At 50.4% G+C, this 24,940-nt stretch overlaps 9 protein-coding genes across 9 annotated transcripts; 4 read left to right on the top strand and 5 right to left on the bottom strand.

Moving 5' to 3' along the window:
- Positions 1-927: 927 nt before the first annotated feature.
- On the top strand, positions 928-3,017 carry HER10_EVM0009684 (major facilitator superfamily transporter; the record flags this gene model as incomplete). Its single annotated transcript, XM_035479164.1, has 6 exons — positions 928-1,148; positions 1,210-2,084; positions 2,127-2,200; positions 2,254-2,308; positions 2,376-2,541; positions 2,984-3,017. The coding sequence occupies 6 exons, from the start codon at positions 928-930 to the stop codon at positions 3,015-3,017; spliced, it is 1,425 nt and encodes a 474-aa protein (XP_035336417.1).
- Positions 3,018-3,852: 835 nt separating this feature from the next.
- On the top strand, positions 3,853-4,406 carry HER10_EVM0005425 (uncharacterized protein; the record flags this gene model as incomplete). Its single annotated transcript, XM_035475043.1, has 2 exons — positions 3,853-4,224; positions 4,308-4,406. 2 exons carry the CDS (start codon positions 3,853-3,855, stop codon positions 4,404-4,406), a joined length of 471 nt encoding a protein of 156 aa, XP_035336032.1.
- A 434-nt stretch (positions 4,407-4,840) lies between these two features.
- HER10_EVM0009250 (uncharacterized protein) lies at positions 4,841-7,456 on the bottom strand. The gene has a single exon (XM_035478741.1). The coding sequence runs from the start codon at positions 7,123-7,125 to the stop codon at positions 5,005-5,007; it is 2,121 nt and encodes a 706-aa protein (XP_035336370.1). The 5' UTR covers positions 7,126-7,456; the 3' UTR covers positions 4,841-5,004.
- A 1,433-nt stretch (positions 7,457-8,889) lies between these two features.
- Positions 8,890-10,651, top strand: HER10_EVM0004541 (cytochrome P450; the record flags this gene model as incomplete). Its single annotated transcript, XM_035474182.1, has 5 exons — positions 8,890-8,967; positions 9,028-9,816; positions 9,886-10,200; positions 10,263-10,429; positions 10,492-10,651. The coding sequence occupies 5 exons, from the start codon at positions 8,890-8,892 to the stop codon at positions 10,649-10,651; spliced, it is 1,509 nt and encodes a 502-aa protein (XP_035335950.1).
- A 144-nt stretch (positions 10,652-10,795) lies between these two features.
- On the bottom strand, positions 10,796-12,446 carry HER10_EVM0006887 (uncharacterized protein; the record flags this gene model as incomplete). The annotated part of the gene is made up of 4 exons (XM_035476460.1): positions 10,796-11,161; positions 11,221-11,580; positions 11,635-12,229; positions 12,310-12,446. The coding sequence occupies 4 exons, from the start codon at positions 12,444-12,446 to the stop codon at positions 10,796-10,798; spliced, it is 1,458 nt and encodes a 485-aa protein (XP_035336169.1).
- A 593-nt stretch (positions 12,447-13,039) lies between these two features.
- HER10_EVM0011901 (allantoate permease) lies at positions 13,040-14,917 on the bottom strand (the record flags this gene model as incomplete). The annotated part of the gene is made up of 6 exons (XM_035481313.1): positions 13,040-13,199; positions 13,261-13,728; positions 13,782-14,196; positions 14,278-14,563; positions 14,620-14,645; positions 14,713-14,917. The coding sequence occupies 6 exons, from the start codon at positions 14,915-14,917 to the stop codon at positions 13,040-13,042; spliced, it is 1,560 nt and encodes a 519-aa protein (XP_035336620.1).
- Positions 14,918-15,563: 646 nt separating this feature from the next.
- Positions 15,564-17,586, top strand: HER10_EVM0007087 (flavonol synthase; the record flags this gene model as incomplete). The annotated part of the gene is made up of 5 exons (XM_035476653.1): positions 15,564-15,738; positions 15,815-16,292; positions 16,369-16,517; positions 16,575-16,870; positions 17,233-17,586. The coding sequence occupies 5 exons, from the start codon at positions 15,564-15,566 to the stop codon at positions 17,584-17,586; spliced, it is 1,452 nt and encodes a 483-aa protein (XP_035336186.1).
- A 1,899-nt stretch (positions 17,587-19,485) lies between these two features.
- Positions 19,486-21,095, bottom strand: HER10_EVM0005128 (C6 zinc finger domain-containing protein; the record flags this gene model as incomplete). Its single annotated transcript, XM_035474752.1, has 3 exons — positions 20,216-21,095; positions 19,557-20,159; positions 19,486-19,527 (listed from the first exon to the last, which is right to left on the bottom strand). Exons 1-3 carry the CDS (start codon positions 20,966-20,968, stop codon positions 19,486-19,488), a joined length of 1,398 nt encoding a protein of 465 aa, XP_035336003.1. The 5' UTR covers positions 20,969-21,095.
- A 1,527-nt stretch (positions 21,096-22,622) lies between these two features.
- Positions 22,623-24,651, bottom strand: HER10_EVM0011476 (fungal specific transcription factor; the record flags this gene model as incomplete). Its single annotated transcript, XM_035480908.1, has 4 exons — positions 22,623-22,730; positions 22,872-24,176; positions 24,237-24,268; positions 24,339-24,651. The coding sequence occupies 4 exons, from the start codon at positions 24,649-24,651 to the stop codon at positions 22,623-22,625; spliced, it is 1,758 nt and encodes a 585-aa protein (XP_035336585.1).
- Between the last annotated feature and the right edge of the window lie 289 nt (positions 24,652-24,940).

Genomic DNA, 24,940 nt, shown 5'->3' with positions numbered 1-24,940 from the left:
TCGTACCTGTGTAAGTACCGCCCGTCCCAAGTTCAAGGGTTCTTCGAATAATGTAATTTGCTCCGAGTTTGAATCCTAGCCCCGCTAGCAAAACGACATCGATGTTGGCTGTGATCTCATTCTGCTGCTGACACTGGACCAACCAGACCCTAGATCTCCCACGCTACTCATGCGCTTGAGACATGATTCTGGCTTCTCAGCGCTCACAGGGGTTCTGTTTGCATTGATTCATTGGCAAATTCCTGGGACACTAGCGTGAATGCGCCAGCCGAGGACCAGTTCACTAATCAACAATAGTATGCCGTGTGTGCGATCTTAGATAATACTGTGTAGACGACGATAATCGGGATTTTACAATAAATGATAGTCACGGACAATACGCTGAGGGACCATCAATTCGAAGATCCCACAACATGAAATTGCGCATCTTGACTTTTGACTGCGAAACTTAAGCCAACGGTCAGGCCATAGCTTAATACTATGGTTCATCTCATACATGTAGCCTTATCCCACCGGTAGATTCCAGTTCATCAGAGATCAGTAATCACCTCAACAACCAAAATATCATAGACCGAGGGTCATGAAGGCCAGCAGTAAGGTAATAGTGCTTACGGATCCTCTAATGAAAAATAATGAATCAGGGACCAGACAAGGTCGCCCGCTCTTTTAACCTTCAAGGTTTCGGCGTGAACAGTTGGTCAAGTCCACCTGCCACCCAAAATCCGGAAAGGCAATACCCAATGACACGGATTTCAGCAACGCTAGACGCCGATATTCCTATCAACCCAACAGATCTTAGCCAAGTTCTGCCTGGTATATAGATCTTCCTATTCCAGGGCCGTGGCACCGGGTTGTTAGATCACCCAAGCATCCCCTCATCACAAGTAGCAGCGACAGTGTCTCTAAGGCATGATCACCGCTGCCGTAATGAGTACAACAAGCCAAGCATCTTCCATCAAACCTCCTATGATGGATCGATCAGAAGAAGATGTCGAAAAGAAGGCAGGCGAGGACAGTACTTCTTTCGAAGATGGTGGTCAACAGCAACTCGCATGGGACGACCCTCGTGAGTTGAGAAACCCCAAGAACTGGAGTTTTCTTTCGAGGCTCTTTCACACTGCGATCCCATGCTTCTTGGCATTCGAAATGTCGGTTTCTTCCCTCACAATGCCTTCAATGTAATCTCATCTAACATGGGAGATCTTGCAGCACATTCGCAACCTCAATTACAGTACCCGCGACCAGCCTAATTATGGAAGAGTTCTCTGTCTCACGCACGAAGTCCATCCTCCCGTTGACGCTCTACACACTTGGTCTCGCCATCGGACCCCTCTTCATCGCACCGTTCTCCGAAGTAATCGGCCGCAAGTGGATCTACGCTGGATCCTGCACTTTTCTCCTCGCTTTCCTTGGAGGTGCGTCAGCGGTGACAACATTCTCTGGACTTCTCGCCTGCCGTTTCATAGCTGGAACACTGGGCTCTGCCGGCATCGCTGTCGGCGCAGGAACCATTGCCGATGTCTGGGAACTCGGCAAGGGAGCTGGCGCATCACTGTTGTACATCCTTGGTCCGTTTCTGGGACCGACTTTGGGGCCTTTGGCTGGAGCTTACATCATACACGATAGAGACAACGACTGGAGATGGACGCAATATGTCCTCCTCATGGTTGGTGCTCCGATCTGGGTCGGGGCTATGTTGATGAAGGAGACATCAAAAGCCTGGATCCTGCGCAAAGAGTCAGGGGAGGAGCCCATCACTTTCGCGCGACTTGGTAGCATTGTTCGGATCGCCGTTATGAGACCGACAAAGATGCTCCTCACTGAGGTTATCGTCTCCTCGCTAGCCATCTACACAGCTTTTGCCTATGCCATGATCTTCAGCTATTTCGGCAGTTGCTCCTACGTCCTCCAGAAGTACTACGGTTTCAATTTAAGAGAAGTTGGATTGAGCTTCCTTAGCATCATCATTGGCTATTTCCTCGCAACCTTTGTTTTTGCTTTCCTCGATGCCAAGTTCAGAATACCTGCTGTTCAAGCCGGCGAAGGTTTCCCCGAGCAGCGACTGTATGCGGCGCTCGTGGGCAGTGTTGCGCTCCCCGCGGGATTATTCTGGTATGCATGGGAAGCTCATCGTGGGGGTCACTGGGCTGCCTTGGTCGCGGCCGGGATTCCATTCGGGCTCGGCGCGTTTTGTCTATTCGTGAGTAATGAGGTTTCCGATCCGAAGCGAATGGTGTAACTAACTCATCCAAGTTGTCTGTCATCACCTACATGGTCGACTTTTATGGCCAGAAGGCCGCAGCATCTGGTAAGTGGATATACCTCTTTCTGGAAGCTTTTCATTTTGTTGAAAGTAATTCTAATGTCATCCTCAGCTCTGGCCGCAAATGGTATCCTCCGATACATTCTGGGTGCTGTCTTCCCCTTGTTCACCCTCCAGATGTATGAGAAGCTTGGCGTGCACTGGGCTGGCAGCGTGTTTGCGTTCCTCTCACTTCCTCTGATACCAATCCCTTGGCTTCTGTTCAAGTATGGCGGAAAGTTGAGACAAAGGAGTAGGTTTGTGACAGCTTAAGCCGCGGGGTCTATATTTATTCATGGGCGGCCACAAGCCTAACCTGCTCAGATGAGCAGTTAGGATATGCGCATAGCCTGCTCATTGTGCGCCTGTCACTACTCGTTGACTTACACGTCAGCCATTGCAATGTCAGGTTTCACAGATACGCTAATGCTGTTACGCCTTTAAGCGAGTTTGTTGATTCGAGGAGAGAAGGTAAATGGATAGAACTTTCATTAGAGATTGGGTTGGTCTAATAGACTGCAAGAACTAGAGCCAGTAATTAAAGTTATTTAATATACATATTAGAGACTGAGGAAGTGTAGAAACAGTTGCTTGGGCTGATTTAAATATTCTGCCCCTATGTAGGAGACTTGCATCGTTCAAGGGTGAAGGGCTGGCCCGCTGCTACGGTCAAGACTCAAGAGTGCATGTGCTAGTAACTAACACACCTACATGATTGGGCTCTACGGCCCAGACTCTTGTTATGCACGAAAGGTCCATAGCTGTTAGTATCTGTCCTGTATGTTGGTAACACCTATATGCCCGGAACGGAAGTTGTGCATCCAACTGCAACATCGAAGTACATGCAAGTACGCGCCTAGCTTTTACGTGTCACACAGCCCCTTCTGTGCAGGCTACGTGAGACATCAAAGCCTACAGGCTGCAACTGAGACCTGAGAACACACGAAGAATCATGAGCAGATGGGGTATCGACGTGATTCCATAGCAGAGCATCGTCGTAATTCGACTGAGGGATCGGTGACTGAGAATGTGCTATCGCAAGGCTCCGGAAAGCCCTGTTGCAATGGCTTAAAAAACGACAAGCATACCTGTACTACCATGCAAGCGGAAACCAACAGGAATTATATGCATTGCGATAGTCTCTTCGGCGCTTACATGCAAGCACTTATCCGAATTATCGCAGCCTCGTTGTGGAAGGATTCGCACAGCCCCTTTTGCAGACGCATAGGGAAAGAACCGCATTTGAGAGCTCAGCTTGAAAGCAGGCTCTGACAAAAATAGTAGATCACGGCTTCGCGCGTGATGGAAAACCTTGGACTTGAGAGGTGGCTCTCATGCACGAGGGTCTGAAGTTTGTTGGTCTCAAAATAAGTCAGTTTAGACACGAGAAGTGCACAATCAATATGAAGTGAAGGTAGGAGGATCTTGACATAAAGGGCGAGCATTCCTCTCCAACGACGAAGACCATAAATCCATGCAAATAAGCGTAGAGCTGCGACAGAACCAGCACTGCTTCAATAACCAATTCAAAAATTTGTACTGCACACAAAATGAAGACCTTTACTTTTCTCATTGCTTTACTCTCCATGATTTCGCTCTCAACAGGGCTCGCACCAAACTACACTGCTCGATCTCCCACGCCAGCACCCGCTCCAGTGCCGGGAATTTTTGATGACATCCTGGACTTCTTCTCCGATGTTGTTAACGCTTTGAGCGAAGCTGGAAAATTTGTATGGGATCAGCTCGATGAAGCTGAACAGGAACTGCTCGCAAGCGACGATCAACTTGTGGTCGACGGATGCAACGTCGTGAGATGCGGAGTAGAGCTCGGCTTCACATCTGTCAGGTGCCTCATTGAAGTTGTGGGTACCAAGGGTGTTGGAAAGGTTGGCAAAAAGGAAAAGCTTGGCTGCCTGGCTGAAGTGAGTTGTCCCTATGCTGTACCCGTCGAATATTGCCGTCTCATATGGCGGAGCCATGAATATGCTAATAATCCGTTCGACAGGTCGCCGAGACGACCGACGATATTAAGAGTCATAAGCTTTGCGATCACTGCTGGGATGCCATCCAAAACAACATACTACCCCAAGTGGAATCGGCGTGATAAATACTTGAGGCTAATCGTGGGGAATAGTCAGAGAGATAGAAAAAGATTTCGCTACGAGATGAGGAGAGTGGATTGCTCATTTGAATGGATCATCTATTAGATGTGTAGGAATTTTTCATAGTGTAATTTGATTGTCAAATCGGCCTTTCAAGAAGAGCAGATCCTTTTTCTTAGAAGCATTAAGAAGGCTGGAAGATCAAAAAAAGAGTTCACCACAGGCGTGGCTACATCTCTTGGCGCTCATGCTGGGAATCGAACTCGGAGCCTGTCGTCGAGTAGGCTGTGGGCGTATTGAATGATGTCGAACCTTTAACCCTTCTACCGCCCAGCCAGTTTGGCCTGACCCCCCGACCTAGAGCGACGCCTACTGACTGGTGATATGAATGGACTTACTAGGACCTATACGGGTATCGTGGGTGGTGTATCGGTGTAGGCAAGATTAATACACAGATACACGTGTGGAGGGTACGTTCGGTACCTGCCTGCCTAAGTGTACAAACAATATTAAATGTCTAATAAGTTACAAGGAATCTACACGCCTGGTGTCAAGAGGTGAACATGAGGTGTCCCATCCATCACCAAATGAGCATCTGAATCATCTCGGGATCCAAATTCCTCCATTCCCGTATGCCCGGTCTCTCAAGGCAGCACCCTCCGTTCTCACTCCAGCCAAGTGAACCGGAATACGGTCTACCTGCTTCTGAACTCTGTCCCTCGTCTCAACATACCGATCAGCCAAGCTCATCTCGCTCCGCATGGTTCTCATCCTCTCCCGCGTCTCGATAGGACACCAGTTGTCACGACTCAGACTAGCCACAGTGAGCAATACATCCGCCCCATAGGCCTCAAGCGCGGCTTCAGAGCCAGCAACGGGAGGCGCAGACATTCGCAACTGGCCCATGACGAGAACCTTGAGCTTCGTGTCGAGGAACATAGCGCCGCCAAACTCGTGGATCAGGTGAACCGTGGCGACATTCTTAGCGGCTACACGTGGTGTGGCATACGGCGCGGGGCCGACGGTGATGATGCTCTCGTGCCAGTCTGTCGATATCGCTTCCAGTCCGGATCGGGGAACAACCCTCGCCCAGCCGAAGTAGACGCCACGCATTCGCATCCTCACGTCTTCTGGTATACCCTCGAGGTTGGCTGTCGGGATACCCAGTTCCATCCCTCCTCTTCCAGTACCGCGGACAATTTTGCCGTCGAACTTGATTGGAAATGGTTCGGTAGGACCGGAGTCGGGACCAATTACTTCGGGAGGGGCTGCTTGAAATCCAGCTTCACCGGACTGCCATGCGTCGTAACCCCCACCCCTTGTGGTGGCATACTGTTCCTCGTATGCCGTCACATGCGTCTTGATGCCGGACTTTTCTATGCCGGACTTTGCGTAAGCGATATGAGCGGCGTGCTTCGTCACAAACTTTGCTTGCGAGATCTTCTTCGTTCTAGACTGTACCACAGCGGCAGCTGGTCCGATATACCTATTGACGACAGTCGTGGCTACGACAGACCCGGCCTTGATCCCAAGCTCCAGAGGCATGCTGGCGAAACTTGCGCCACGGGTGACACTCATATCTGTGGACGTACTCGCGACCCGGAAGACGGGGCTTGGGCAAAGAACCTTCCTCTTGCTCCCGTCACCACCACCTCCAGCGCATAGAACGAGCCGGAAGTATCCGTCATCGGCGGCCGCTGGGATGCGCACGACGTGTGTCTCCCTAGGCATGTGCTTTGCCAAATTCTTGGGTGCCTTTTTGAGAAACTTTTTCAAGTCGCGCTGGCAGCCCCTCTCATCGCCCTCAGCCATGGCTGCGGGTGTCCCCTGCGTAGAAGGAGTAACGTCGAGCCATGATGTGTTTGCGCCAACCAGGGACTTCAGATTCATGCCCATGTTGCCTGAGAAGCCCTTCTGCTGCAGCCATACTGTCCGTGTTGGTGGCAGAGGAGCATCGGAGAAGATTGTGATGGTGATGGAGGTTGAGGGGCCGCGGTACCAAACGAGTGCGCCCGAGTGGCGGAGGATGGAATAGTGCTTGGTGTACTCGAACGGATGACTTATCAACCCGCCCGCGAAATACTTTGTCTCGTCTAGGGCGGTTTGCCAGAAAGTCTTCTCTTTTAATTGAGACTCTGTTGATGCGGTTTCTGATGGGGCGTAATTGGGTGATAAAGGAGGCCGATGTGCCAGTGGAAACGTCTCTGCTGTTGCCGGAGGACCAGGGAAGAAAGATCCAGGACTAGATGGTGTGGGCGATGGAGAAGGACGGTGACCTGTCACTGGGAACGTCTGGGCTGCTGAAGGTCCGGGAAAGAATGGCTCTGGAATGGACGGCGCGGGAGAGCCCTTACCACCTGCTACCAGTGACGGCGACGGTGATGGTCGATAAGGTAGGTAGTCTTTGTGAGCAGCAACGGGAAAAACACTGGGAGAAAAGTGTGATCCCGGGGTTGCAGGACCTGGCGATGGAACCCTGCCAGGTCCCAAGTCCGGTACGGGAGCGGCGAAAGCCAAGCGACCGTTAGCATCGACTCCAGGAAACTCCTCATACGCTGGCGGTGGATCGTAGATTGACGTCGCTACCGACTGCCGGATGTTTGGCGTCGACCGGGCGGCGCGGAGAGGGCGTTGACGCTGGGGAAAGGGGTCGAAGTCCGGAGGCGGCGGCGGACCTGGCGGAGGGCCCGGCAGGGGTTTGCGCTTGAAAGCAGTCTCCATGACTCTTCGGCCGGTGTTGCCGGTCACTCAGATCCTCTTGAATGCTGCGGGGACGCAATGTTCCTGGGGAAGTCCCTCACAACTCGCTGGTATGAGACTGGTGGTTATGACTTCCAGCGAGTGCCGATGAAAAGACGAAGAAGCGAATTATCGTTGAGGCTACTCCCTATCGAGACCTCGTATCCGAGGATTGCGAGCCCCCTGAGATTGCGTTGAATCTGGAAGTGTCTCATCACGTGTCGCCAAGCTGTCAAGTGTTGAGAAGAGCTCATGGGTCTGTTGATCGATGCTGTGTAGTCAGCAGCATTCCCTGCCAGGATCAACTGGCCAAAGCGCCCATGATTGTCGCCTCAGCGAGCCTGAGACTGAGAATTGAAACTGCCGGGGGTAAGTGATGCGAATAGATGTTGCAGAGACTTCAAGGTGGCCATAGTTGAGCAACTGACGATGCATTTCCCGATACCTACCAAGTAACTGTACATCCTAGGTTAGGTCGCGATAGTGTTCGGATCTTTTCACAACTCCTGACTTCAAGGGAACCTCCCCGACGAAACTTCAGTCTTGAGCTAAAATGTACTGGCGAGCGAATCCGCCATTAAACTCTGAGTTGAACACAGAGCCCCATTCTTAGGCCACACTCTAAGGGGCTTTTCAGTAGCTCTACCGCCATCTAGCGTATTGAGTGATCAAAGTCCGATAGTCTAGGTATTGTTGCGGCTCAATTGAAGTCTCCATATGAGCGGCCTTAGCTGTGCTCAAAGAGGCGTCGCATTGCCAACATGTAAGCGCCTTCTAGGGTGAGTTACACTGGACATGTCAGCCGCCGACCCGCGTAACTTACAACGATAATTAGCAGCCTACATCGCCTCAGCTGAACACAATTGTGATAGTGGCATAACCTTGCCGATCTCGACACCAGTCAGCAACTTTGCCCCAAACTGTAGCTCTGTAGCAACCCGAGCATCGGTGTCACGGAGTAGACTATTCGGAGCCGAAGAAACGTCCAATTCCTGCCGGCGGAGAGTCTGCCTTCTCTCCCAACCCCGCGTCGTGCCCTTGCATATGCACTCCGCGCTGCGCCGGCAACGCTCGTCCGGGGCGCAAGTCCGCAAACCTGAAGATCATCGAGCTCTTCATCGTCCGTGGCGCAAGGAGCTGTCATCTAAACGACTCGCGTCCACATCAATACAATCCTGTCCTAAAATGGCTATTGCCACTCACATCGTATTTTAGCATTCGCATTCGCACCCTCGCTCGTACCAACACCGCACACTGAAGACGTTCGACGAGTCGAACAAGTAAGGCAAGGACAAGCATTGGACCATCATCCGGAACCCTTCAGCAGCCCGAAATCCGCGGTCTCATGGCCAGCGTCGTCAGATGTGTGTGGCTATGAAACGCGGCGTCCCACCATCCCAAATGCCGTTCAACGCTCAAGCCCCCGACAAACACAGCTCCCCCGCCTCGACGTCGCGCAGTATAACGTCACTAGAGATCATCGGACGGGAAACCGTGTTGCTTCGATTGGTTGGAGGTTACACCGTTCATCCCCGGGGCAGGCTCGGCTCCGGTCGTAAACGTGTCTTTCGCGTCTTCGGCGAGCATGCACCCGGGCAGAAGCTGTTCGTCTGCATTTGGGCAGATATAAGCTGCTCGCCATCCCGCTGATAAAATGGGGGAATATTGGACAGAAAGACTTCACGTTCCATCAGAACTAGATCATCAATCATAGGACGGCTTGCCGACAACACTGCAGCACTCAACATGATTATTCCACATGATATCTCGAGCTTAGGCAATGTACGACTGGCGGTCGCATTGCCTATCGTTCTCGTTGCTTTGGTAGATACTACGGGATTGAGCCACTGGTACTAGAATGTCACATGCTAATTGCTGACGCAGGGTGTTTTCCGTCTGATCTCGAGGGTGGTTTACAACATCTACTTCCACCCACTGAAAGACTACCCTGGGCCGAAGCTCCACGCCGCTACCCGTATCCCGCTCAGTCGAATGATCACCAGCGGGAAAGCTCACAAGAGACTGGCAGAGCTTCACAAACAATATGGACCCGTGGTCAGGCTCGGCCCAGATACGATCGACTGGGCCGACCCACGTGCCTTCAAGGACTTGATGGGCCACAGCAAGGGCGGTGGTGGCATGGAGAACTACAAGGATCCCGTCAATGCTAGGTACAAGCCGCACAGCATCATCAACTCCGGCCGCGAGGATCATGCACGCATTCGCCGTGTGCTAGCCCACGGATTCTCCGCCCAGGCCATGGTCGATCAGCAGCCCCTGATCCAAACGCAGATTGACTTGTTGATCCGACGACTCCATGAGAACTGCGAGGATGGAGGAAAGGCGTTGAACATGGTTTCGTGGTACAACTGGACAACTTTTGACATCATTGGCGACCTGGCCTTTGGTGAGCCCTTTGGTTGTCTGGAGAATTCAGACTATCACCCGTGGGTGTCAATCATTTTCGACAACATCCATGCCGGTGTATGGAGAAACCAGTTTCAGAGATATTGGATTACACGTCCATTTGCTAGGTGGTTGATTCCGAAAGAGTTGAAGAACAAGACAAAGTTCCACAACGACATGAGCCAGGAGAAGGTTCAACGCCGTATGGCACTCGGCGAGTCAAGACCGGATTTTGTCCAGTCTATGATGATGAAGGAAGGCCCCTTGGTATGTCTAACCCCCAGGATCTCTAAACGTTCCTACTTAGGCACCGAACCTGACAAAGCAATTTTCCAGGCCATGTCGAAGCCGGAAATCGAACAAACCGCAGACACCTTGATTATCGCCGGCTCAGAGACAACGGCATCTGTGCTCTCAGGAGTAACCTACTTCCTCACGATGCACCCCGAGGCCATGGCCAAGTTGGCACAGGAAGTTCGCACATCATTCAGCTCGGAGCAAGAGATCGATGTTCTCAGTGTTCAGAAACTTCGTTACATGCTCGCAGTCCTCGACGAAAGCATGCGCGTTTACCCAGTCGTACCCATGGGTCTCACTCGAGTTGTCAAGCCGGGCGGTGACTACATCTGCGAAAGATTCGTGCCGGCGGGTGTAAGTGTCTTCAAAACAACTACTTATCTATACAGATCATGTTGCTGACAAAAACCCAACAGACGCGAGTGATGGTATCACAGTGGCCCATGTACCACAACGATAAGTACTTCGCAGAGCCCGATTCTTTCATCCCCGAGAGATGGCTCGGAGACGCCCGCTTCGAGAACGACGATAGAGCCGCTCTCCAGCCATTCTCTTTCGGTCCTCGCAACTGCATTGGTCGAAAGTAAGTAAACCCATTGGAACAAGATGCACGATGCAAAACATGTGCTAACTTGACCTTTGTAGCCTGGCCATGTCTGAAATGCGAGTAATTCTTGCCAGAGTCATCTGGAACTTTGACATGCAGGTTGCAGACGACAGCAAGAACTGGACTGATCAGCAGCTGTTTGGTTTGTGGAAGAAGGGTCCTCTGAATGTGAGGTTGACGCCTCGGAAGACAGTGTGAGAGGGTATCTCAATGGGCGCCTGGATGATCACACGGAGCATCAATCAAGGAACCTTTCTTGCATATTTGACATTAGCATGGACACATTCAAACCACGACAAGATTGAAACAACCTAATTAGTTAACAATACCACATTTTTTACCCTACAGCTTCGGCTTGAACTCAAGTTTTAGTTGTTCTTCCGCCTTCTTTGTCTCCTTCTTCCACCACTCAACCCTTGCGTTGATAACCTCAGAAAACGCTTCAAGCCACTTAGGGTCGAACTTTGGCAACAATCTGCCTGTAGTTCCCGGCACAGGCTCGCCAGCAATTGACCGCAATGCTTCAAAGTATTTCTCGAAGTCGGGCGACAGAGTGAAGAAGGGAATGCCATCACCCTTGTAGTCCAACCTCTCCTTCTCCCACTTTTCTTGCTCAATTCGAGGGGGCAATTTCCCACGGTTGGCGAAGACTCGGGCCGCTGCAACGGCTTGCCACTCAAACACGCGAAAAGTAAAGCCGCCCGTGACCTATGCGAGAGTCAGTACTTAAGCTCCAGGCACGAAGTTCCCCTGCAATCAAGACGTACCATTCCAACAAATGCAAGGGTTGGGTCGTCGATATTGAAAACATGCTGGTAAAGCCCTGGTACTCGTCTATTCTGCACCTTTTGCTTGGGCAAGAATGGGAAGCTGAAGCCATAACCGGTTGCAAAGACGACAGTATCGACTTCATCCACGATACTTCCGTCGCTGAATGTGATGCGTCCACTTTTAGGACAGAAACTAGTAATCTGTGGCTTGATCGTGATATCAGGGTGCGTAAAGGGCGCCCACCCGAATGCGGCCAGGGGTTCTCTAAGTGATGCGATGACTGGTTTTTGAGACACCAGCCGAATGTCGTGGAGCGCATCAAACGCAGACACGGAGCCGCCGACAACAATGACTTTCTGTGAATAGTCAGCTCCAACTTCAAGATAGCAACTATATGAATGTCGGCATACCTTTCCTCGGAACTCTTCCGCGTCACGGAAATGCTTGCTATGCTTGATTCTGCCTGGGAACTTCTCGTCAAATTCGACAAGACCGGGGATTTCGGGGATGTAAGGCAAGTAAAAGTGACCTGATGCCACAACCACGGCATCGAAAGTTTCTTGCCACCAGTAGTCCTTCGACTTTCCGGGTACAACCTTTCGCAGCGTGAGGATCCATTCCTCACCCCTTTTTTCTGCAAGTTCAACCGTGGTGCTGAAGTCAATCAACTTATCGTGCCCTCCTCGAGTGAAAATCTCCTCAACCCATTCTCTTATCAATTCTCGATGTCTGAATGGCGCGCCTGGGCCGTATTGTGCCAATGTTCGGTTGGACAGGACCTGGGGTATCGGCTCCTGCGTAAACGCCATGATTTCGGGAGTGATATTACTGTGCAGCGTCTCATGAATCCCCGTGTCTGAATATCGTAACTGGTGAGAATTATTCTTTTCGGATCTTGGAGTTTCTGTAGGGAAGCTTTGAGGGATTTCAATGGGTGCATTTGCGCGTTGTTCGACTAATGCGCGCAAGGAAGGGATCCGGGGTGGCAGTTCCGGAGTGTAGACCCTACGTGTACAGACATACAGGTCAGATCTCATTCAAATCACAGCTGACATGGGGCCAATGGCCTTCAAGAATATACTCACCATGTCCCTCCAGCCAAGTCGCGCCGTTCGAAGACGCGTACAACATCAAACGCCTGCTCCTTGACCAAAGCGTCCGTTGCGATGGCTCCAGCCGGGCCGGCGCCAATGACTGCGACTTTCCGAATTTCCTCAGGCATCCTGAATCGTCGGGGTTTCTAGAAACTGATCTAAGATACACGAAGGATAACCATATTTGAGAGCAATCGTTCTCAATAAGCAGTGATGTTTGCAAAGTAAATCCTACGCCGGCCTGGTTCCATCCAAAGTGTCTCATCGAATATTGAGCTAATTCCCGAGCGTCCGCTGGCGATATCGGCTGCGGCGTCAGCTCATGTCGGGCACAGTCCGAAATGTCGTGATAAGATCTCTCGATCAACATGTGTAGCTTACCAACACACTTGATGAGGTGGGGCCCTTCGGTGATTGCATCACAACCCCTGAAGAAAACGCAACGCGGGACTTGTCCCTGCGTTGAGTAGACTGGACTGGATGCGCGTATTATCACTCGTTTCGTCCAGACGGAACAAGAACATGCAACGGAGCTTTTCCTGTCTTGAAGGAGGGGCACGGCTCATACTAATGTGATTATTGATCTACAGCCAAGATGATACTGATCAGACTTGGCATTCCAAGATAAGTACGCTCAACGACGGCAATAGGGGGTTAGGTAGAGTCCTCGACAATCGAACACACTATAATATTCGACTATGAAGAAGGTGGTATGTCTTTCTTACAGAACATATCTAAAATGCTCGTTTTCCTTATCGGTCAAGTCCTTGAAAGCGAGCCTATCCCGCTCACTGTCGTCTAGGCCAAGAGCATCCCGTCTCCTATTCTCTCTATAGAGAATAACGTAGAGGCCCGAAGAAGACAGAATAGTGATGCAGTAGCTAGGACGCCGATGTTAGAGGAGTTATAGATGTTGCCAAAATAGGTCGGCTTTTGACATACCAAATAATCAACCCCGTCCATAGCTCAGGATAATGTTGGGCTTTAGTCTGACTCTTAACGAGCTGAGGCCCAACTATGTTTCCAACGCAATATGCGACAAATACGGCAGACGCCATAAAACTTTTCTTGGTTTCCCCTGCAACATTGCTGGCCCCAAGGGTGACCGTCAAGCTGACGACCGGCCCGAAGAAGCCAATAAGTGAGTATCCGACAACAGGGGCAACTGGACGATGGCCCCAGTCTGACTTCCATATGACAATGAAGCCTGCAATAACTGGGAGGGTGCATCCTATCAGTACCGGAATCCGGATGTTGCGGTACTTGGAGCAGAGCCAGCCAGCGAGGGGGATACCAATGGCGCAAATTGCACCCAGTGGAAATTGAAAAAGAATGCTGTCCAAAGCCGAGTATCCGAAAGTCGAAACGATTAGGGGACCGAACCCAGATACAGCTCCGTTGACCGTATACCTGATAGCCAGTTAGTGTGCGCATTCGAGGGGAGCTTCTGTAATTTCTCTTACCCCGAGGCCATTGTCAAGGCGACTAGCCAGACCTTGACGTCCAGTAGTGCTCCCTTAATCTGATCAGTCTTGATAGTTTGATTCTTAACTCCAGTTTGTCCCTGGCGCAATCTCTCAATTGCGACAACTCGCTCTTCCGCAGTGAGAAACCAGGCTGTCAGGGGAGAGTTGGGAAGAAAGAAACACCAAATGCCAAATAGGAACGTTAAGCCTCCAGCAAGTACATAGATGTACTGCCATGGAGTCAAAGAGCCCCCTTGTATCTGAGCGAATCCGTAGTTGAGAGCGCTTCCAATGATGGTAAACCAGCCAGTTCCGGAGAACCACCAACTCTGGCGGAGTGCTTGTTCTCTTTGAGTGTAATAGCCGCTTACGGTAGTCATAAAAGCTGTTGGAATGACGGATTCGGTGAAGCCTGTATCACGGATCAGCATACGTTCAGTCTCTACCACAGTTTCGTTGCCATTGAGTCATTCACTCGATGATGAGAACTCACCCAAAAAGAATCGCTGAACCAAAAGACCTTGCCAAGTAGTTACTCCCGCTGTACCAGCACAAATGACTGCCCAAATCATGACCACAGGGCCAAGTGTCCATCTAGTGTTGAAACGTTGAAGCAAGTACGTCATTGGGTACGACCCAATTAGCTGACCAAAGTAGAAGATTGAAGTTGCCCAACTTAGTCGCGTTGTGTCAGTCTTTGGCGGGGTGACAGAGGCATCGACGACGGACAAGTGCAAGTCACCCGTCATTCCGAACAGAGCAGCACTCCCAAGAATTGCCTGTAGATGTCTGTGAATCGTGCTCAAATCTTCATGAAGCCTTCTTGGGTGCCCACCTTATCATAGTAAACCAACCCGTAGCCTTGATCGCATCGTTCCATGTCAGCATCCTGCCCGACCCAGAGTTTTGGATATTTTGCTGCAATTACCTATCACCATGGCTGGCATCAAGAAGAGATCGATTTTCCGGAGCACCCTCTTCTCAATGACAGGATCAATGACAAGAGCTTCCTCGCCGATTGTCTCCAGTTTAACTGCCTGACTAGGTGCATACTTGTCATCTCCTCCTGATACTGTGAAATATCCATCGTCAAGAGCCGTATGGCGGCCTTCCTCAGTGGTATTGGTTGTCATTTTGATGGTTTTGGATTCTTCTGGGAAGTCGTCAGTATCAAGAGTTTGGAGGCGTTCGGTAGTTCTAGACCACCCTTAAGGAGAGTTTCCTGAGTAAAGGCAGCCAACGCGTGCCGTAACAACAGTCGAAACTAACAGATGAACCCTTGCGACTCCGATATCCTGGTCTGTCCGTGCCATACCCGAGATCGCCTCAACGCACCATTGACATATTGCCTCATCTGGATCCTTCCTGACGAATACTTCGGCCCCACAGCGATGCATCCTCTGCCAAGGGCCAACTTCAGGATTAGACGGCACATCGACTGACTTGTAAGCAAAAGCCTCGGTATGCGTGGTCTGATAGCAATATACCGACATCGGCTTTGCTCTGTTATCAAAGGATCGAGACCCTCCTTTGCCGAAATCTAGGCTTGACAATTGGATTACCAATATTAAGTTGCCTAAATCCTTGCAGCGGAAACTCAGTGCAACGAAACATTTCTTAATTCAGAAAGTTGGAATAGAAAGGGTGTGTGCTGCAGAAATGCCACATGTTTTACTGTTCATTGAACCTCACGCGCTATTGAGACAATAAGCCAAAGACTGGCCAGTCTCTGCGTAGCGAGCTCCAGGAAAAGACCAATTCCTTCGCTCTCCTCTCAAGATGACAATCTCGATCTCAAAGACAGATTCAGTCCATGTACCTTATATTCAAGCTACCGAGACAACCGAGCAGCTAGATTGGGCTGATCTGGTGGCCTTGGACTTATCCAAATTTGACAAGCCTGGGGGTAAACGCGAGCTTGCGGAAGAATTTACGAGAGCGATTGAACAGATAGGTACGATCACAACGCATTCATCACTGTTTCATCATCAATGTCATTAGATAGTCGAAACTGATATCCCATTTTTTAGGCTTCTTTTATGTCATTAATCATGGTCTCAGCCGGGAAGCCATCGATCAACAGTATGCTCTAGCCTCATCCGTTCTCAGTCTGTCGGGTGAAGAAAAAGCACCATATAGAGCAGCACTCGAGGCCGGCGATTTCAATGGTTGGAAGCCCCGAGGCACCAGAGAACTGATCCCAGGCGTTCGGGACAACTTCGAGATTTACAACATCCCAAAGTTCATCCCGGAGCATGCGTCACGGCCGCATCCTGATGTAGTTAAAGATAATTTGGCGACAATCGAGCAGTTCTCCAGATATGTCAACGACGAAATTGTCAGGAAACTTCTCGTTATATTTGCGCTGGCACTCGGTCTCGAGGACGAGGAGTGGTTCGTCAAGAAACATCGTTACGAGAAGTCTAGCGGCGACCATCTCCGATACATGAAGTATTACGCGAGAAGTGAGGAGGAGAACCGAAAGCTAGGTGGTGTTTGGTTGAAGGGGTAAGAATGTCTCCTGGAAGAAATAATTTTTTTCCGCCCCAATAACGTGGGCCCGATACTAATAAAGAGATTGAAGACACTCGGATATGGGCAGTCTGACATTGCTCTTTCGACAACCTGTCGCTGCGCTCCAGGTCCTCACGAATGACGGGTCCTGGAAGTGGGTGCGCCCGCAGACCGACGCGCTGACAGTGAACATTGCTGATGCGCTGCAATTCCTCACGAGTAAGTTGACCTGTTTTCGGTACCTTCCAAACGCCGTGATCATTGACGTCGACATAGATGGGTACCTTAAGTCAAGCATCCACAGAGTCGTAGCGCCTCCGAAAGACCAAGCACATATCGATCGCCTGGGGGTTATTTACATGGTTCGCATAGAAGATGATACGGACCTGGTCCCGATCAAGGAGTCTCCTGTTCTACAGAAGCTTGGCCTCTCTGAGGGTGCGGTGCTTGGAAGTGACGGTAAACCTGTGAAGGCGGGAGAATGGGTAAGGGAGAGGATAATCAAGAACATCGGTGCCACGAGTCAGTCCAATGGCGACAACTCGGTCAACGATCTAGAAGTCATCAAGGGTGTCAAGACGACATATTTTGATTGAGATTCATGATCAATGGTGACAGCCAATGATGTAGGACTATTCTAATAAGTATTTGAGACATAGATCAAGGTGATGCAACAGTTGGTACAAGGGACTCTACTCGCGTCACACAGATACGTAGTTGTTCTTGGCTGCGCATGGCGGTGAGACTGTAGCACCAAATTCCAGTCAGGAGAGCAGCCGCGGAGTCTCGCAATGATTTTGTACAAATTGACCCAGGCCCCCATCTTATCATCTCTTTTCTGGCGAGAAACTTTGTCATTTTGACAACTCTTCGATACTGATACATCGTGGCAAAAGAACTTTCTGCACATCGGCATCACGCTTCTTAAGTCCAGTCTGGAGTCAAGAATTTCGCAACCGGAAGGTACAATAGCATTGTTCAAATTGCGACCGCGCTGACTGGAAGTTTCACTCTTGAAATGTCCGGCATCCCTCTCACCGCTGGCATTGAAGCATCCAACAAATGGCCTCCACACGATGGCCCCGGCCCCGCGTTTGAGCCGGGTCCCGCCGATTTCAAAGCAGCAAAAAAGGCTGAGCGCAAAGCCGAGAAAGAGCAGCGACGCGAAGTTGAAGGTCCCTCTCGCACAGAGAGCATTGTGCAGTCGATCAAAAACAAGTTCTCGTCTGATTCAAATACGCCTAAAAAGTCACGGATAGAGAGGAACCGGGACGGTGTACCTATCTAGTGACTGTTGGGTGGATCATGCCGCGAGCAAGAAAGTCAGTTGAAGCAGCAGAGTGAGAGGCCGTCCAAAATTTGAGCCATGTTGCTAGCAACGCTTACCTCTACACGAACAAATTGAATAAATCACTCACAATCCTCATCGTTGGTGTGTGATAAGCCATTCTCCAGCCATACCTCCAATTTTGCAGCCTGCAAGGCGTGCCGTGGAAAGCCGCGAGTTCTTTAGCGACGGAGTCATCTCACCCTCACGTGGCCTTACTGATCGCTTGACAGATCCAAGCATGACGCAGTTGGTCTGAAAGTGCGGCTGAACATCACAGGCTGAATGCCCAGGCTGTGTGCACTGCGCCCCGGTGCCCGGCTATGCCAACAGACCTACGTCATTCGCCAACGACGCCGATCCGGCCCCGCTCCGGCTAGCTCGTCCCCGCTCCCTGCCTCCAGGAAATCCGCAAGAGCCCCACAACGCGGAACAGCCCCGTGAATCCACTTCCTCCGGTCAGATGATGGAATTCAGTGTACATCGTCTTACCTTTTTGCGTAAGTCTCAAAGCGGCGGAAAGTCGCTCATTGCGAGGCTGATTTAGGTGACAGCTATCGGGACCCTGCGATTCGCTTATTCGGAGTTTTATGAGCTCATCCTGGTCAATCCATGATCCTTCGCGCCGCTAGAAGCCTTCTGGAAGGCAGATTTCATGGTGATCGTGGCTTCCATCGAAGCTTGTTCTTTCGCCCCTGGCAGGCACACGGGTAGGATAGGCAGGAAACTTGGCCTCACTTTCTCTACCATGACTCGATGTTCTACTTAAGCCACCAGTCCCTTCCATCTACTTTCTGTTTACATCTGCCTCATCAACAATTTCAATCTCATCAAACACATTGTTCCATCCATTTCAAAGGGAACACAAAAGCAATACCTCATAGCAAACTCTAAATTACAAGAGTCCTCTTCAAAAAGGATTGATCAAGGTCGACCTACCACAACCAAATTCTAGCCATCCTTCGGCACCTGGTTCCTTGACGCTCAAGATGTGTATCCCATTCCGATCAAAGAAACACACATACAGCGGCTCCGAGTACGCACCAAGACCAGCCATGGGCGGTACACCAAACTACGGCGCCATGCCGGGTTACGTCAATGATTCCAGCGGTGGCTGGCGCAAAAGCCGTGTGCACGGAAATCCACGTGATTATAACGCCGGCTACACGGGAGCGAGTGCTGGAGGCTTCGGCTGGGGCGGTGATGGTGGAGGTGGAGGACACCACGGAGGTGGAGGACACCACGGAGGTGGAGGACACCACGGAGGAGGTGGTCACTATGGCGGTGGTGGTCACCATGGGGGAGGCGGTGGTTGCGATGGCGGTGGTGGAGGTGGCGGAGGTGGAGGCGGTGGTGATGGAGGCGGTGGTGATGGAGGCGGCGGTGGAGGTGGTGGATGCTGAAGTAGGAGTACGGATTGTGGATGGATGCCGAGCGTTGATACCTTTATGACTTGCGATACCTGTTCTTCGTTAGCAGACAATGATTATGAATGATGCTTATAGATTTCTTCACACGAAGTCATGCACGTATGAACGAATTAAAGTAAACCACCTACTGAGGTATGTCTTGGAGACTGGAGAAATTGCGTACCTGCATCCGTCTGTCTATATTTGCAAAACATATGAACTTGCGAACCTAAAGAGTCCCATTGACCTAGATTACTACTGAGTCGTTCAGCACATACTAAAACTAAGACCGTGTTTCTTCATCACCATGTTCAACCCTCGAGGTCCAAACGCTCTCGGATCATCATCCTGCCACAACAGTTCAACAGCTTTGGCCGCTTCTCGGACACCCCCTGGTGATCGCGGATTCGAGTTCAGTCCCAGTCGAAAAGCATGAACATGCTCTGCCTTTTTACAACATGATGCCAAGATCGACCCCGGCCACAGCATCATCCTCCGCAGCGGTGACTTGCTAGCATACACGGCCCAGCACAGAGGCAATATCTTGTCTATCCGAGATTCAATCTCAGCAAGGAGTTCCGCGTTCTTATACATATCTTCGTGAAAGGCAGAATGGAGGATGAGAATTAGAGCTGTGCGGTAAATGGCGACGGCTGTTGATTGTTGGTAGGACGGGCATGCGTCTTCGTCTCTTAGAATGTCGGATGAGGCATCCAATGAGTCTAGCTTCTTCAGGAATGACTTGTAAGATTGGAAGAGACCATCGGACATGGATCCACTCAGTTCCTCTTTCCTACGCTTCTCAAGAAGGTTTGAGACATCTGGTATCATGGCAAAGAGTCCATGGCCGAAACCTAGCATGAATCCTCGCGACTTGAACTGGCTCAGAAATTCCAGAGAGCCAAGGAAAGGATCCAGCGTCACGGGGTTCTCTTCTTGCAAGCCTCGTGGCGTGACTGATAGCTTCAGAGCGAACATGGCGTATATCTCCAGGAGAAAGCCACGGATATGCTCAGTCTTCTTTGAAGCTGACGGCTTGTAGGCCTCAGCTGCCAATTCCGTCACGTAATGACGGCTAGCTCGAATATGATGATAGACGGCCCCCGAATTATCGCCCTGGACCCCCTGCACAGGGTTAGTCGGATGCAACATGCTGACAAGAGAAGAAACACATGACTTACTTCGAAAATGCATAGCATAATGAGAATCAGAAGCGTGTAGAGCTTTTTGTCCTCATCGCGTTCGCCAAATGGACACGCCGTATCGTCACAGAGTGCTTTTCGTAGTCCTTCCAGCAGCCGGGCATAATGCCTTCGAGTCATGACTTCCAACTGCGGGCGTTCAGGCTCTAAAACGGCCATATGTGCCCCTCCGATAGCGAGAACGCAGTCCATCACGAGGCTATCGGAAGCTGCTAGAGGTAGCACGTAGTTGATAAACGGGTTACCATCTGCACTAGGACCACGAGCCAGTAGCTCAGCGGTCATATCGAGGTATTGATCATACAGCGGCCTTGAACTGCTGCTTAAGTTTGAAAGAGTACCGAAAGTGAGAGATGCGCGCAAAGACGGTGAGGTCTCAAGTACTTCCGGGATAGATGCCGTCGTCAGAACTGTTGTTCTAGGTCGACTAGGTAGCGTTGTTTGCTGCTGGGAAGACCGGTTGCTTTCAGAGGTTTCACTCATTGACGGTGTTTGGTTTAGGAGGATGTCTTTGGTACTCTTGTTGGCGATATCTTCTGCAGAAGCAGGCCATGTGCACTCCCGTCTGGTGCGGACACAAGACGTGCAACATGGTCTGCGTTCGTCACACTTCTTCCGTTTAGCGCGGCATGTCAAGCAGCCATTCTTTGACCTAGGAATGTTGCGGCGATACTTAGTCGGGTAGCGTGCACCTTCCTGTGGCAGGTTTTGCTGATCTGTTGCAGTTGACATGCTTGTGCCTGGGCAAGGTGGTTTATGTTGATTTTTGATGTCTGGCTTTGCTAACAGGAATGGCTAGCTTGAGCGCGCTTAGATATTGATGAAGTCGATAGGAAATATTGACTACTAGATATTTCCCAAGTACATCAGTTCTGCTGTAGGCAACCATAAGAAATACCGTAACTTTCTATGCCATCGGATGCCTCTCGCTTGAGCAGCGCGACGCTGACGCGCCTGTCAGCTGACCATCGAAGGATTCGCGATCTGGCACACAGCCCCCGCCCCGCTATGCCCGACCAGTGAGCCAAGTTTGCTGTGAAGCATGCCTAGGTACTGATCAATTATCCTTGATAAATGACTTCAATTCAATTAAATTCGGCAATATTTAAGTGATATGCTGCCTAAGTCTTGATACCCGAGGCGCGACGAAATATCACCATGAGACCTTGAGTTTGTTCTAGCCGAAGGCAATGGCCTGTCTCCTTCCGTATGTTCAGGCGCCTATATCACGCTTGATCTTGTGATTTGGATTACGCTGAGAAATCTCGATCATCTTTCTTTCAGCTCAAGATTATCCTATCCTATTTTTCTCCCATGGCAAGACCCCTGGTACTTCTTCCATTCGTAAAGTATCTAGGTACTGTGAGGCCCTGTCTGTATTGACTTGGACCCCTTGTGCCTTCCCTTTTTCCAACGACTTGACCGAACCTTCCTCCCCATACCTATGGGCGTTGCTTCCTGCCTCCTCTGAGGTTGGCCTTGATGCGAAAATCATGTGACCAAGGTACCTTATGAAAACTGAAGAGGAAGGAGCCGATCAATCTTTCAAAATAATGGAAAGTACCACACAAAAAATTGTTACTGCCACCTCAGGCGGGCAAAACATCTGCATCACCGGGAATACATTGCCCCTTTCCTCCCGTCTTGACAGTGAATGTATTCACAGTCTGCTGCTGATGAGTTTCACCATTCACGTCCACAGTCACTTCTTATTCACCAAAAACTTCAACTTAGAACGTCACGTCAATAAAGCCTCAAAGGGCTTACCTTCCTGTAAGATTGCCCTCTCCTGCGTCCCCTAATTGTGGAAAGTCTCAATAACACAAATACCTACCTTAGGCCACAAAATATTTCTGCGCACATTCCATCACAATCAATAATCACCTGCATATCCAATGGCGGGCGAGAACGAACAAGAACCTGCTCCGCAGGATACTCAACCTACCTCTTCCGCTGGCGCTCCGGCAGAACAGCAATCCGACCTAACTCGAGAGCAAATGCATTTGCGTGGAGGCTGCATCGATCACGATGGCTTTTGCTGTGGTGTCTGGTAAGCATTTCCGAATCATTGGAATTTCATGGCCGATGAATCTGACGAAATATTAGGCCTGCCGATGGATGCTACCCTGGAGCGCTGTGTGCCTTCTGCACTGTTATGTGAAGCAGACGACTCCTCGATACAAAGACACTGAGATCTCTAGATCTCTCTGAAGATAATGCGGTGGTCAGAATGGAGATAAATGGCAAGCAGAAAAATGATAGAGAGATCGCAAATAGTTTAAACCCAATTATCATACCAAAGAGAGACCTCAGCTTCTATAGCTAATTGCACGTGTGATTTCTGACTTTACTGTGAAGCAGGATTTTATGCAAAATTGATAATACTTCACTGATAGTGTTCTTGATCACCCATAAACACCCATTCACTCAGAGTTGGGTTCCCATGGCTCGCTGGGCCTCCAGATTGTTCGCTGCAGAGTGTTTCCGTTGGTAGCTTGTCCGGAAGGCGATTGAAAGGCGAGAAAAGGTCCATACCTTCATTTTATAACCATCAGCCATTCCAATGTTTGAACTCTGCTTTTGTTCCAAATTCGTTCTCACCGTTGTCCCTTTCATCTGACATGAAAGCCTCGACCAAGAGTATCTGCTCATCAAGCATGACTTGATCTCCCACAAGGCCTTCCAGAAAATCATCCTTCGAACTTGCGATAGACTCAGAAGCCAGTTGGCTAGGCCGGTCAGCTACGAGGGTAGCATCAAACCTCGGACCTCCAGCTCGTGCAAGAACGATGCTGACTGCTTGTGATGCCTTCTTTGCTTCAGCTGAGTCTTCGGCCTTTCTCATCCAGATGCTGCGAGCAGTCCTCAACGCAGTCAATATCTCGTTCTCTCGGCCCAAAGTCTGCCTTTGGTGGACCAGCGAACAGAGAACCATGGTGGCTGTCAAAAAGTGGTGATTCATGATCGAGCCTACCCTCCAGTGCATCATGAAGAGCTGGCCGCCAGGGCACGTTTCTTCGTCTAGAGTTTGTTGGATGTGTAGCATTCCAAGGGCCGCATCAAGACAAGCTGTCCTTGAGTACGAGTACGCGTCATCATGCTCTATAGCCGACTTTGCGAAGAGGAACCGGCGATGCAGCATGATTTTTCCCTTGCAAAACATGTGGCGAAGGAAAAGGCGGGCCATGATAACTTGGGGGGAGTCGGTGACGCTGGAGGCCATAGATTTCATGCGAAGTGGTGGAGGGATGCTGTTGTATGCCTGCTCAAGAATCCCGTCAAGTCCCAATATGTCCGCATAACTACTTGGTCTTAGGGATGCTGCAAGGTCAGAGATAGTCCCTAGAGCGATCAGAAGTCTCCTTCGAGCAATGATCCCCAGGGCTGTTGTATGCTCCGTCTCTGGCCTTGGCGGTGGTAGACTTGTCATTTCCCCGTTCAGGTCTTCATCGTTCAAATTTCGTGGTTCGGCTGTGTCGAACTCACCATCTCGTACCATGCGGGGCATTCCCATCTGACCTGAGATCAAGATGTCTCCCAAAAGGACCGTTGCCCATACTCGCCGCCTCATCTCTGCCTTTAGCGGGGCAATTTCTGGAAAGTGTTTGGGGTCTCTGTGATACCCCATTCGTTTGGCTAGGTTGACTTCGAGGCCAAGTAAGAACCAAACATCCTTCTGCGCGTCGTCATGTATCCGGAATTCGACGTAGACGTAATTCATAAAAGTCTCTAGCGCATAGTCGCCACCTTGAGTATACTCTCCCATCAACAGACATTGTACCAGTTTCTCTCGGTACAGTTCTATTTGCAGCTGTTGGTGGCCATCTTCATATACGTCAGTGGAAGGGTCTGATGCAATGACAGCTAAGCAAATCATGCTGAAAAGAAGACCGATCCACATTGGGGAAGTGTCGTTGGGAGCGCGCCAGAACTCTTCGTACTATCACCGATGCCGCTATCAGTAATATGGCCTAGCCAAATATAGAGAAATTGCACTTACCTCGCTGAGAAACGTTGGGCCATGGACGGACGCTGCTGTGCATCAGGAAGGGATACTCTCAAATCCAAGCACTCGGCCAAGATTAGCCGCGGAAAGACTTACATGAAGAGACGAGGTCTAGACGGTTGAAATACCGAGATATATAGCGGTCTACTGCGTTTTTTGGCGGCAGGGCGGACAGGATCTCTGACTTTGAAGCTGCAGGTCGGCATCCGTACAAAAGCAAGGGGCGCTGCCACCTTCGACGTTGAGTGAAAGAGCTTGGATCGTCAAAGCAGTGATCTACTGTTGGACTTTCTGCCAGCTTGGACTGTTCCTCTCGGTCGAAGTGGTCTTTCAAATCGGCGATACTCTCCATGATCGCTGACCAGTGTTCACTGCCGACATATTGGTGTTCCACAGCGCTTGACCGCATAAGTCAAACCCCCCACTTCCCGGCACCCCCCTGTTTCTGGCACCCACAAAAACGCGAAAATCCACCACAACGCAATGCCCACCCCCAACCTCCTTTTATCACAACATTTTCAATTCGAGTCCAAATGGGCTCATTTTTTGCACATACCTTCTTCTATATCTAATGCCTCAATATACCGAAGATCAGCTTCGTCAGGCTCTCGAGGACATCTCAAACGGCAAGAGTCAAAAGAGAGCCTCATTGGAGTATGGGATACCACGATCAACCCTCCAACTACGTCTCCAAGGTG

This window comes from Colletotrichum scovillei (genome assembly GCF_011075155.1).
Source record: "Colletotrichum scovillei strain TJNH1 chromosome Unknown Contig00003, whole genome shotgun sequence".
NCBI classification, from domain to species: domain Eukaryota; kingdom Fungi; phylum Ascomycota; class Sordariomycetes; order Glomerellales; family Glomerellaceae; genus Colletotrichum; species Colletotrichum scovillei.
Note: the sequence above shows the minus strand (reverse complement) of the source record. Positions and strands in the feature narration are given on the sequence as shown.

What these genes read in the sequence shown, in the direction of transcription:
- HER10_EVM0009250 (XM_035478741.1), bottom strand. Translation starts at nt 7,125, where the DNA reads ATGGAGACTGCTTTCAAGCGCAAACCCCTGCCGGGCCCTCCGCCAGGT.